The following is a 14206-nucleotide window of genomic DNA, read 5'->3' as shown; positions in this document are numbered from 1 at the left end:
TGGCGACGGCGGCCAACGCCAAAAGGAAGTTTGGACAGAGTGGGACAGCGCCTACTCTTCTGTTACGTTTCCATTCATATGACCTGGCCAGGAACTGGGCGGAGTTTGTTGCCGGGCATTCCGGAGGGCGACTTGGCCGTGTTCGCGGGATTCTGGACTGCGTGATCCGCCGCAGCTGCGGAGTGGAGCGCTTGGAGAACGACGTGTGAACAATTCCGGTTTGACAATTTGTGTGACCATTTGGTTCACGGGTTTGGGTAGACTAGTTTTTATACTGGTCGTGGGGGAGCCGACTAGTATTGACTGTTTTTAAGATCGTTTTCTTATTAAATAAAAAGGTATTTTTATATAGGTATATGTTTATTGAATGTTGTGTGTATGGGAGTTAAGATAACCAGCCTGGTTTGTCACTATACTGATTTTATTACCCACCCAACCCTCTTAGAATGTGAATTTGTGGTGCTTTACTTGCGGTTTTTAAACGTGTGTTTGGTGTGATCTCCTATCTTGGTGAATTGTGGGTTTGTACATTTGCTCTGAATTTTGTCACGCTTTGCTGTGTGTATCGGGGAGGGTGGCGTCAACCCTGCAGTACTAGTGATGTGTAACAGCCCCAGGCAGTGTTATTCTCATACGCCCCCAACATGCGTTTTGTCTAGTTGATTTAAACAACAAATAAAGTGTACTGTTTAAATTGTACTTTGCGTGTCTGGGGTGGACAAAGTGGGAGCATCAAGTAACCTTACGGTCACGACACGTCCATTTCTGAATGATCGCTTGAACTGTGCTCCGTGAGATGTTCAAGGCTTGGGAAATCTTTTTAGCCTAAAACCTGCTTTAAATTTCTCAATAACTTTATCCCTGACCTGTCTGGTGTGGTCTTTGGATGTCATGGTGTTGTTGCTCCCAATATTCTCTTAAACAACCTCGACTTGCAGCGAGAAACAGAACTACTGGCAGAGTTCATGACAGACACAGGAGTGGAGCCCCACGAGTGACAGACCACAATGATGACCAGTACCTAATGACCATCATTATGCAGCTGCCACACAGCTGCAGGCCCTTTTATAAGATGCGAGGGGTACTAGGGTTTCCAGACAAACCATTCGCAACCGACTCCACCGATTTCGCTTGAATGGCTGACGACCGCTGCAGGTGACTCCACTATTTTCCCCAATGATTCCACACTTTGGCACTATGTCATAGTAGCTGTCTACTCTTGTCAGGTGGAAAAATATTTCATATTTAGAGCAATGGAATGCATTTCTTTAATTGATAATGGCAGACACTGGCTAGCAAAAGAAATATTATTGCATGTCCCTTTACTCTATAATGACAGATGCTGGCTAGCAATAGAAATGTGTTTGCCTGTCTCTTTACTCTATAATGGCAGGCATTGAGACTGACAATAGAAATCTTGCTTTGGATAAAATAATTATTTCCCTCTACTGTACAGGGATATACCAAGCAAATTGCAATGTTAACTCCATGCAATGTGAATTCCTTGTTCCAATAATAACTGTATCCCTCTTTTTACGAAGAGTGTTTCTCAAAAGAAAGATAGTATTGAAACTATTAAAATGTTTAGTATATTTTTAATGTTTAGTTTTTAATGGTATGATTGGGTTTATTTAATTGTTTGTTGGTAATTGTTCTTTTCTTTTGTCTATTTACTGATCTTTTTCCATTTGTACACACAGCCCCAAAAAGAGCTTGCATTTTGCTGTGGTATGTAATATAATGATGAAGCTCCTTGCTTATGGTGCTTGTGTGTAGCAGAGTGGAAATATTTTTCAGGTAAAGAGTAACTTTTAGGCAATTTACAGTTTTGCAAATAAAGAATGTGATGCAAAGCACTGCATCAGGAATGGCCTCCAAAGAAAAGCTTTTTCCAAACCAATATACAGACAACCATACTGTAGTAAGTATCATTTTTCACTGTTGGGACTGTAATGGACAGGTGATGAGCCTGGTTTTCTCCACACATACTGCTTAGGCAAACAAGTTGCTCTCAAAATGTTCTTGCATTTTGTTCTGGTATGTAATATAATGATGAGCTCCTTACCTATAGTTTGTAGCAAAGTGGAAAATATTTAAAGAGAAAAGAGTAACAAACCATGGTAATTTCCCACAAACTAAAAATGCACTTACCAAGGTTTCTTTTCTGTCCTGAATCCCCAAGGACAACTAGTATGAACCAGATCCACCTCATTGCCTACAGAACACAGTACATTTAGAACACCATACAGTAAATTTCAACACTGCACAATTTTTTATTTTTAGGAAGCATGCACATCATAACACAATATGCAAAACATCACTATATACAAAGGGCAATCTAAAACTTGCTAAAATGATAAAATAATATCCTCAGTTTATTCTCATATTTTTTTTAAGAGACTAGTGTCTCATGAAACTGATTCAAAATGCAAATTGTCTGAGGGTGAATAGTGAGAGACTCTGAGAGACATTAAGAAACGATGACTCACTTCCGTGTCAATAAGCAGACAAGCCACAAACAAGCCACATGCTTCTGCTTTTCTCAGAAATGAAGCATAAACTAATTTCGAAACAATATGCAAAGAGTGCAAGCAAAATCTTTTATTTAAATATCTCCCAGAAGCATGGTTTTGCCTATGCATTAATTGAGTGTCCTTATTTGTTATCCTGTGAAACACAAACCCAGACAACCCTGTTTCACTTCATTTCTCTTGTGAAGATGAACAAACCACATGTGTGTGTGTGTCTGTGAAATTTCTCAGACAGGAAATATGTGTTTGATTATTACTGCAGCATGCAAAAACACACAAAGCAGACACTGATCTGCAAAATAAGCACACACTCACATTCACAGAAATGCAACTGGGTCAATAAGTGTTATACAATTCCACTAATACAGATTATGTTGCATTCATATTATATTTAACAGCTCCTTTCTCACCACAAATATTAAAAATAAGAAAACTTCTGGCAGAATTTATTCACACAACTAAGCTGCTATTTCTTCCCGTTGAGTAAGTTCTACTATATGTTGGACTGTGATAATACATTCTGTAAAACAAGAAAATTGAACAATTTCCAATTCAAATTATATATCATTACAGATTCAGAAGACAATTTTTTAAATGTATTACTTAAAGAACTTCTCTGTAGGTATTGGTTTTTAGTTTTTAACCTCTCATTTGTAAAACTTTTTATATATTAATATTAAAATATACTGAAAAAGGTTCAAATGTGTATGGGTGCACATTTGTGTGTGTATGAGGGGTTGTAGAGCTGAAGGATTAGTACTCACGCTTTTGGACCGTTACCCTCCACTGTACAGCTGCAGACTAGGAGGAGCCTGCACAGGAATCCGTGTGGTCACTGACTGCTGTATCACTACTACCCCACAATGCATCAGGCAATTCATCATAGTGCCAAGACATTCAGAACTATCTAATCACATGACTGACTATTACTAAGACTCTGAAACTTAAACTAATTTCTAGAGAGTGCTATCTAGTGATTAAATAAAATTTATTTAGTCATTACTGTTCATGCTCAAATCAAAATCAAATCAATCTTCATTTATATAGTACATTTTAACCACCTAGGTTGACCAAAGTGCTTCACAGTGTTAATAATAAACAAAAGACTTAAAAAAAAAAGACTGCTTGGTTGATGAAACTTTAAAATCTCAAATAAATAAGATGTGGCAAGGCCACTTATAGCACTAAAAACAAACAATAAAAGTTTAGAACGAATGTTGTATTCAACTGCAAGCCAGTGTAGAGAATCCAGGACAGGTGCAATGTGGTCGTTCTTCTGGGTGTTTGACAGCAGACTGGCTGCAGCATTCTGGACAAGTTGTAGGCGATTAATATTTAAGAGTTATAAAGAGTATAAAAAGAGAATAAAAGCATGAAAGTCTTTCTGTAGTCATAAGTTGAAGCTGGTAAAAATTTGCTTTGTCAACAGAAAAAATAATCAATTCCATCTTGTTCTTGTTGCTCTCGAGATTGTAAGAACCAATTTAATGTCCTTTAAGCACCTGTGGATGGATTCAAAACGCTAGGGGTTTAGCAGAACTGGCAGATATATTTGCAGATCATCTGTATACAGAAGATGGTGCATTAAGGTGATGAAGTACCCCAGTGGCAACATGTAATAAAACTGTTTATTAAAGCTGACACCTGGTAACATAACTTTACTTTTTCAACTACAGAAAAAAATCAGCTGTTACAAAACAACTACAAACAACTCAAGATTAAAGCATAAAGCAATAGTTAAAGAAAAGTTAAGGGCACTGTTTGCCTAAAAATAAAAATGGTCATTATTTACTCTCCCTTAAGTTGTTTCTTTCTTGTGTAGAATACAAAAGATTATATTTTAATGAAGTTTATAACCAGACAAGTAATGTAGCCATTGACTTCCATAATAGGGCAAAAATATGGACGTCAATGGCTACTGTCAACTGTCTGGTTACCAACATTTTAAAATATCTTAAAATAAGAAAGAAACTCAGAATTTTGGAACAACTGAAGGTGAGTAAATTTTAAGCTCAAACAACAAAACGGCATTTTGGTACCAAAACGAATCCGTCGAAATGACAAGCAAAAAAAGTTCTCATATAACCTACTTATTGATGTCTATGGAAGGGGAAATCATCTTGGACTTCTTTAAAAAATATTTATTTGTGTTCCAAAGATGAACAAAGGTCTTATGGCTTTTGAATGACACGAGGGAGAGCGATTAATGACTGAAATTTCATTTTTGGGTGAACGAAACCTCTAACTTTTATATTTAAATAATATAAATATGCACATGCATAGTAAAGTATTTTTTTTTACCTCTGGATAAACTCAAGTGTGCAGGATGCCTCATGCTGGTACACCAGATTGAAGATGTAGTATGATGCAAACAAAGCAGCAAATCCTGCCACAAAGTTGGGGTGTGGATTCACGACCACTTGGCCCTCAATACTCAGCATCCACTGAGATGCAGTGAGAATTTCACCTAAATGAATAAATACAGGCAACATGTTATAGAAAATACAAACTGAAAATACAACAGACCAAGTTTATTAAATAATTTTCAGATTTTGGTTCATTGTACATTACCTAAGACAATCAGTCTCGAAGAGTCTGGAAGTGTAAAACTCTTTTCCACGTCAGCAACTGTTGCTGACACCTAAGAAACAAAACCAAAAAAAATTGAGAAAAAAAGTAATTACATACAAACTAACCCCATAACAAAATTTTATAATAAAAAAAGCACAGAGCATGACTTAAAATTGTCTGAAGAATGAGTGCTTCAGGTTTTTCCTTGAAGTGCTTATTGTTTGAAGCAAAATTGTTTACATTACGTTTGGTTTTGACTCTGTGATGTTTCGGCTTGCCTGACAAAAAAATTAATAAAAAAACATTCCTTTACAAAATTTACTTAGGGTTTAAGAGAAACTCATCCAACGATGTTAATATTTACGTTTTTCAACAGCAAAGACAACTGAGCAATTCATTTAACTGTCATGATCCGGACCTACTCCACTGTACCTTGCATGTATTACAGAAAATAAAAAGGGAATTCGTGAACCACCCGGCTGTCTAATGGTGTGCGTGGAACCGGTAGAATGGTGTTGCGGAGGTGACCCCGTCACATTTATATAATTGTTATATAATCCTATCCTGTTCGTGTCTGTTCGCCGTCGGGTCATTGTGCGTGTTTATGTTCCCTTGTCCTGTGCAGTTTGTATTAAACCCCTGTCGCGTGAAATCGTGCGAATGAGTCCTCCTTCATCGCCATGTCCAGCCCACCCGTGAACGTAACGTTAGTTTGCTAACAATAGCAATGCTGTGCCTGCCAAACTACAAATACTCTAGAAAGCAAAGGCAAATATAGCTAACAAACTTCAGCATATATCAACATTAACATTACGATAACGATTTACCTTTTACTTTAGGCTGCTTTCTGAAATGGCGCGCACCGCATTTCTCCTCCTTGCCTGAAGCAACAGATAAATAAAATTAATACACATCCCTTTACAAAATGGCCAAACATAACGTTTAGAGGGCATATCCTGATAAAACTTTGTATATATATATATGGATTACTTAACATTAAAAGAAATAATTAATACTTATGGAAGTAATTTTAATTGAACTTACCAAAAAATCGATTGCTGTTTATCTTCAGCTGTTGTCGCTGTGCTTCAGTCCACCAGATTTCAAACCATATCAGCCTGCGCAATCCCATAATGCAACAGAACAGTAAATTCTTGTAAAAATATTTAAAATACAGTGAAAGTACCTCCTAAATGAATTACAGCTAACAGTGAAATATAGTTAACACTTGTAAAACCCTGTATAACCCATAATGCATTGCAAATTACAGCAATAAATTGTAAAATGACAAAACAGTATGTTTCTGTTTCTGTACAATACAGCAATTTGTTACATTGTAGTTACAGGAACAGGCCTACTGGAGCAACTTAGTGTCTTGCTCATGGACACAATGGTAGTAAGTGGGATTTGAACTTGGGTGCATGTGAGCTGCAGTGAGATCCATCATCAGAAGCAGCAACAGGTTTTTTAGCCTCAAGGTACAAGAGGATGTTGTTCTGGGCCTTTAATAGGGCATATTCAATGCTGTGTTGGGTTCTAAGTCTTGACTGAAACTCTGACTGAGTGTGCACATTGTTTTCTACAGACGACAGCAGAATCAAAGTTAGATTTCTTAAGGAGTGGTCTGACTATAGCATGACTATAAGCCACTGTTTACCAGAAGAGGGTATTTAGGTCTTATTTAGTTAAGACCTCCTTAACTTCTTTGTCTTGTTACTTAGGATCACAGCTGCCAAAGCACATCCAGGGACACTGGAATATAATCTAATTGGCAAAAAATATTATAAATAATATGCTATTAGTTTAAAATATATATAGTGAATATTATCATCTTGTAGCCCTCACTCCATGGGGCATTGGTGGCCTCATGAAGGTTGCCGGTTCGAATCCTGATCCGCCAAGGTGACACTGAGCTACCACTGAGCAAAGCACCGTCCCCACACACTGCTCCCCGGGGACCTGTCATGGCTGCCCACTTCTCACTAAGGGTGATTGGTTAAATGCAGAGGACAAATTTCACTGTGTGCACCGTGTGCTGTGCTGCTGTGTATCACATGTGACAATCACGGGCAAACAGATCCACAGAGGACACCATTTCCATAGCCATCCACTCTGTGCTGAGCCATCTGGAGCAGCAGCAGCAGAGCTATATCTGGATGTTCTTTGTGTATTACTGTTCAGCCTTAAAGACATTCTCGTCACCACTGGGCCCTCTTGGCTTCTCCCCTCTCACATGTGCCTGGATTAAGGACTCACCAAACGGCCCTAAACGCTGAGCCCTAGCCCCCCATTTCTCCTCTATTTGCACACTTAGCACCGGTTCCCCTCCTGTATTGCCTCTGTACCCATGACTGCAGTCTGGCCACAACAACAATGTCATCGTCAGGATTTAAATAACAACCTGGCTCTGAATACCAAGAAAAAACAAGGAGATCATTATTGACTTCAGGAGGCACAGTACCATCTTAGCACCCCTTTACATCAACTGTGAATTTATGGAGAGGGTCCATACATTCTTGTAGCAGATGCTACAGGTGCATCACAAGGACAAACAGATTTGAAACCATAACCACTCTGAACTCTTAGCTGCTGGGCTACAACTTTTTCTAAGATTTTTGATATAAATGGAAGGTTGGATATCGGTCTATAATTTGAAAGCTGACTGCGATCAAGATCAGGCTTTTTAATCAGGGGTCTAATGAATGCTACCTGCGACAAGTTAACAGTTTTGAGGATAGAATATCTAGGTGCTACTTGTTTAAGGAACCTTGTTGGAATCAGATCCAAAGCACAAGTTCATTGATTTGACGACGAGATTAGTTTAATTAATTCATGCTCTTTAATAAGGTTGAAGCGTTCTAATCGGTGGTCAGTTATTAGAAGATTATTTTCCATAGAAATATCGGCAGAGCTATTTGTTGTGCTTTTAATCTTATCTCTATTCGTGACTATTTTAATATTAAAGAAATTAATAAAATCATCGCTACTATGATGATATTGAGTGGTAGCATCCGTTTCTGTCTTATTCCTGGTTAGTTTGACTATAGTTTTAAACAGGAATCCGGGATTATTTTTGTTTTTGTCTATTAACGAGGACAGATACGTTGATCGAGCCACGCTAAGAGCCTTCTTATAGTTAAGTAGGCTCTCCTTCCACGCTATTCTGAATATGTTTAATTTACTTTGATGCCATTTATGTTCTAATTTCTGGGTCGTCTTCTTTTATTGGGGCAGTGAAGGCCTAGCGGTTAAGGAAGTGGCCCTGTAATCAGAAGGTTGCTGGTTCGAATCCCGATCCGCCAAGGTGCCACTGAGGTGCCACTAAGCAAAGCACCGTCCCCACACACTGCTCCCCGGGCGCCTGTCATGGCTGCCCACTGCTCACTCAGGGTGATGGGTTAAATGCAGAGGACAAATTTCACTGTGTGCACCGTGTGCTGTGCTGCTGTGTATCACGTGTGACAATCACTTCACTTTTTTTTTTTTTTTTTTTTTCTTAAGCGAGCGTGTGTGATCATTATACCAAAGAATTAAGTTTTTATCTCTTACTATCTTCCTTTTGAGGTGAGCGACTATATCTAACGTACTACGCAGTGTTAATTCTAGACATTTGGTCGCTTGGTCGAGTTCAGCGGGGTCTGACGGTGAGTTTATCAGCGTTGATAAATCTGGTAAGGTATTAATAAACCTCTATGCCGTACTTGATGTAATTGTCCGTTTGTCTCTATAACGAGGGAGGTTGAGTTTATTGTGTCTGAGACATATTTTAAAAGCGATGAGGAAATGATCTGAGATAATTTCAGATTGCGTAAGAGTAACTATATCTTCTATATTTAAACCAAAGGTCAGTACAAGATCGAGTGTGTGACCATCTTCATGAGTAGGTTCTGTTATATGTTGGTTAACTCCAACTGAGTCTAATAAAGACAGGAATGCTGTTCTTAGTAAGTCTTCTAATTTATCACAGTGGATGTTAAAGTCGCCAACAATTAGGGCTTTATCCACAGATACAACTAAGTTGGAGACAAAATCTGTAAATTCACTAAGAAACTCAGAATAAGGTCCAGGGGGGTAATAATCAATGGAATGAATTTAGGATTTTTATTTTGTGAGACTACATGAGTTATATTGGTATTTAGAATGTCCGGGTTTATGAGTAATACCAAGGTTATCATTATAAATTACTGCAACGCAACCTCCTCTTACAGTTAAGCGAGGTTGGTGTACGTAGCTGTATCCAGGAGGACTAGACTAGTTCAATACTACAAATTCGTTTTGTTTTAATTTTTTTTTTTTTACACGTTACTGTATTTAAAATGTATATAGTAATTTCAATTACAGTATAAAATAATGTAACTAATTACTTTTGATTACTTTTGTACATTTACGGCATTAATCAGACGCCCTTAATCAGACGCCCAAGTGTCACCAATTTTGTTATGGTTATTTAGTGCCATCCGTTCCACCTAACGAGGGAATATACAGCCATACTGCTGTGTGCGGTGTACATCCCTCCCACCTCCAACAACAACAGGAGCGAGGCACTACATGAACTATATCAGTGAGCAGCAAACAGCCCACCCCGATGCTTTTCTCATTGTGACTGGGGATTTCAATCATGCAGACTTAAAGAGTGTGTTTCCAAAAATACAGCAACACATTGACTTTCCAACACGGGGAAATAACACACTGGACCTTGTTTACACCACCCAGAGAGGAGCTTACAAAGCTTTTCCCCTCCCTCACCTCGGCGCCTCTGATCACATCTCTGTCATGCTAATGCCCTCTTACAGGCCGCTTGTTAAAGTCAACAAACCGGTTCGTAAGCAGATACAAGTGTGACCAGAGGGGTCTTCAGAGGTTTTTTTTTTTTTTACAGGACTGCTTTAACACCACAGACTGGAATATGTTTAAACAGGCTGCCACTTACAACAACATCACTGACCTCCAGGAGTACACAGAGACTGTTAGAGCCTACATCAACAAATGCACTGAGGATGTAACAGTCACCAAAACCATCACTGTCCGTGCCAACCAAAAGCCATGGATGACATGGAAGGTCTACAGGCTGCTGAAAGCTCGGAACGCTGCCTTCAGAGTTGGAGACAAGGCGAGCCTGAAGACAGCTAGGGCCAACCTTTCCCGTGGCATCAGAGAGGCTAAGCGACAGTACTCCAGAGGAATATCTCATCGCTTCAATGACAGCAGAGACACACGGAGCCTGTGGCGAGGCATACATTTACATTTACATTTATGGCATTTGGCAGACGCCCTTATCCAGAGCGACTTACAACGTGCTTTCAAGTTACCATCGATGAAGAGATCAATTCCGGTTCACTAGGACCCCAACTATGAATACATCTATTTAATTCACTTTGTTGTAGATTCTGTACACAAAGTTCGACAACAAGAATATTACAATTTAATCTAAATATTCTTTAAAGAGGAAGGTCTTGAGCTGTCGTTTGAAGGTGCTCAGTGACTGAGCTGTTCTGACCTCGAGGGGAAGTTCATTCCACCACCGAGGGGCCAAGATGGAGAAGAGTCTAGACGAATGTTTTCCTTTTACCTTCAGAGATGGAGGGACCAGGCGAGCAGATCATCACGGATTACAAGCCCCCTCCACAGACCTGTGATAGCACCATCTCCCTGCTGAACGAGCTGAACACCTTTTTTGCTCGCTTTGAAGTGAAAAACAGCACCACAGCACAGAAGACCCCACCCTCTCCTGGTGACCAGGTGTTGACTCTCCCAGGCTGTCCTCCCCACCTGTTTCAAAGAAACCACAATCATTCCGATGCCAAAAAAGTCATCTCCTTCCTGCTTTAATGACTACCGTCCAATTGCACTTACCCCCATCCTCATGAAGTGCTTTGAACGGCTAGTCATGAAGCGCATTAAGTCTGTCCTTCCCCCCTCACTGGACCCCTTCCAGTTTACATATCGGCCCAACCGCTCGACCGATGATGCTATCTCCACTCAGCACTCACACATCTGGACAAAAAAGACTCATATGTCCGAATGTTGTTCATAGACTTCAGTTCAGCATTTAACACTATAATCCCACAACAGCTCACACAAAAACTGATCCAGCTGGGGCTCAACACCTCACTGTGTGGCTGTGAGGCTTGTGGTCCAACTGGCGGTTGGACCACAAGCAGTACGGGTTGGCAGTAACACATCCAGCACCAACGTTCTAAACACGGGGGCTCCTCAGGGATGTGTGCTGAGCCCCCTTCTCTTCTCTTCACTCTGCTGACCCATGACTGCACTCCGTCACACTGCTCCAACCTCTTCATCAAGTTTGCAGATGACACGACTGTGGTGGGTCTCATTAATAACAGGGATGAGTCTAACTACAGAAGCGAGATGAGCCGCCTGGCCATGTGGTGCGGAGACAACAATCTCTCTCTGAATGTGGAGAAGACTAAATAGATTGTTCTTGACTTCAGGAGAGGAAATACTCAGCATGCTCCTCTGAACATCAACGGTGCATCTGTGGAGAGAGTGAGCAGCACCAAGTTCCTGGGTGTGCACATCACTGAGGATCTCTCCTGGACAAATAACACCACTGCACTGGCCAAGAAAGCACAGCAGTGTCTATACTTCCCCCGCAAACTAAGAAGAGCAAGAGCACCAGCCCCCATCATGTACACATTCTACCGAGGAACCATCGAGAGCATCCTGTCTAGCTGCATCACTGTGTGGTTTGGAGCCTGCAATGTGCCCTGCCATAAAACTCTCCAACGCATAGTCAGAGCAGCTGAGAGAATCATCGGTGTCCCTCTCCCCTCCCTCCAAGACATCGACAGCACACGCCTCACCAAAAAAACACTCTGCATAGCAGCTGATCCCACCCATCCAATGCAAACCTTCTTCAGCCTGCTGCCATCAGGGAGGAGACTGGGGAGTCTCCAGGCCAGGACCAGCAGACTGAAGGACAGCTTCACCCATCAGGCTGTCAGGAAGCTCAACTCTCTCCCGGCACTGCCCCCACTCCCCTCTTCTGCTCCACAAACTTTCTGAACTCTAACACACACACACACAAACTGACCGTGCACCAGTCACTCTGTGCAGCATTGGTCTGCCTCTACCTCACTTGTCACTTTGTCACTTTTACACTTACAAGCTCTGTTGCAGTACATTGTTCACATTGTTTACATGGTTTGCACTCTCCACCATGTGCCCTTATTTGTATATTGTGTTAAAATTGTATTTATACCTTTGTATTTAATGTTACTGTTTGTATTTAATGTTACTTGTAAGCACCATGGGTCTGAGAGAAACACAATTTCAATTCTCTGTATGTCCTGTACATGTGGCAGAATTGACAATAAAGCTGACTTTGACTTGACTTTGACTTATCCAGAGCGACTTACAATCAGTAGTTGCAGGTACAGTCCCCCTGGAGCAACTTAGGGTTAAGTGTCTTGCTCAGGGACACAATGGTAGTAAGTGGGATTTGAACCTGGGTCTTCTGGTTCATAGGCGAGTGTCTTACCCACTAGGCTACTGTTTATCATTTCATTTACATTTACATTTGTGGCATTTGGCTGACACTCTTATCCAGAGTGACTTACAATGTAAGTAATCAGTTCTGAATAGGACCCCAACTATGAAGACAATCATTTTATTCACTCTGTTATAGTTATTCTTACATAAGTCATTAGAAAGTTAAAAGTTAGTCTAAGTGTTCTCTAAAGAGGAGGGTCTTAATGCTTTGTTTTAATGCATTACAGCATACATAGGGCAAACTTCAACAAGATGTATTTTGACCAGGTAATTGATCAGGAAAGCTAAATCCAAAAGGTTGTTCTCTAGCTGTGCATATTAATATTGAAAAGTTTCATGAAATCTTTTATCTCAGCGAGCACTAGTGCCACCAGCAATTGCTGGAGCACCATCAGTTGTTATGGAAATTAGCTTACAACTGTCTTTTAGAAACAAATTCTTTGAAAGTGTGGAAAATATCATCACCTCTGGTGTGTTCTATTAATAGTAAAATGGTCAGGAACTCTTCTTTGGCACTCATATCTCCTTTATCTGTATTTAAACACCCTACAAAAAGATATATAGTTATTGATTCATACATTGAGTTGAGTTTAATAACTGAAACAGTATAATATCCTATCCAGAACTTTGTCCCTTAGGGGCACTTGTTTGTGTAGCAGTACAGTACTGTAGTGTAAATAAGTCAGTCTACACAGTCTTACATTGGCTACTCTGCTAGTTTGTAAGGAGACATAACAGGACGTACAGCTGGTTAGTAATCCTCAAAACACAGTGGAATTTCTGTGTCAAAGAACATTCCTTCACTCTGCATATGAGGCGCTTAGCATGTACCCTGAGGCGTGGGTCTACCTGACCTCACAAGTAGACAGCTGGGACCTACCAAAAAGAAATATGCCTTGCATGTTATAAAGTCATTGACAAGAAACTGTCAATTACCCTCTCTCCTAGCCACGACCACTGGTCGTGCAACACAAAACGATCAATGAAATGGTGGAAGAGGTCCATAAGGATGACTGGCGACTGTCCGGCACTGATGGCTTCAGGCCCGCGCCAGAGCACGGCTCACACATGGAGGACCGGCATCCCGTTTACTGTCCGCAGGCGCCTGCCACTCGGTCAGTCTCCGACACGTCCCGCTGTGAAGTACACCGCTCTCCTCATCTCGGTTATCGCCGGGAGCACCTGAACTGAACTGAACTCCTGACAGAGCCCCTCCACCAAGGGCTACCATCAACGGAGGAGGCGGGGCAGGTAACGGCAACCACAGGGCACCTACCATGCTGTGTCCTCCAACTGGCAGACCCGGACCCTCTGGCTGGCTCCCAGACGTGGTCCTTGCTGAAGGAAGGATCAGGGCTGACAATTCCTGGAATGTGTGAGCACTGTCTTCGCACGTCCCCTTTGATGATTTCTGCATCACTCACTGCCCTACGCAAGGAGGCGGTCCTGGACCCTCAATGCATCACAGGCTGGTGCCTTCTGGGCGCATGCAATCCCTCTTGCTGCACGTCCCTGCTGGCAGTGCGACCAGCTTCTCTTCCTGCACCATGCAGTGAGGTGGTCCCGGAGCCTCTGGTGTCTGTGTCTTTCCA

The 14206-nt window shown here is 41.0% G+C and overlaps 1 protein-coding gene across 3 annotated transcripts in view; it reads right to left on the bottom strand.

Annotated features, from left to right (window-relative positions):
- The window catches only part of itgb7 (integrin, beta 7), a 34617-nt gene extending 31238 nt beyond the window's left edge, over window positions 1-3379 (bottom strand). The window contains exons 1-2 of one of the 3 annotated variants that reach the window (XM_028967187.1): window positions 3296-3379; window positions 2152-2215 (exon numbers count right to left, since the gene is read on the bottom strand). In XM_028967187.1, the coding sequence (XP_028823020.1) occupies window positions 2152-2212 (61 nt within the window). In that variant the 5' untranslated portion in view covers window positions 2213-2215; window positions 3296-3379. Of the gene's footprint in view, window positions 1-2151; window positions 2216-3295 lie in introns of those variants that run through there. The other 2 variants (XM_028967188.1, XM_028967190.1) reach the window with 2 other exon arrangements.
- Between the last annotated feature and the right edge of the window lie 10827 nt (window positions 3380-14206).

The sequence above is a fragment of the Denticeps clupeoides genome, unplaced genomic scaffold, assembly GCF_900700375.1.
Source record: "Denticeps clupeoides unplaced genomic scaffold, fDenClu1.1, whole genome shotgun sequence".
Taxonomy (NCBI): domain Eukaryota; kingdom Metazoa; phylum Chordata; class Actinopteri; order Clupeiformes; family Denticipitidae; genus Denticeps; species Denticeps clupeoides.
The sequence above is the reverse complement of the archived record's forward strand: the minus strand, read 5'-3'. Positions and strand labels throughout refer to the sequence as shown.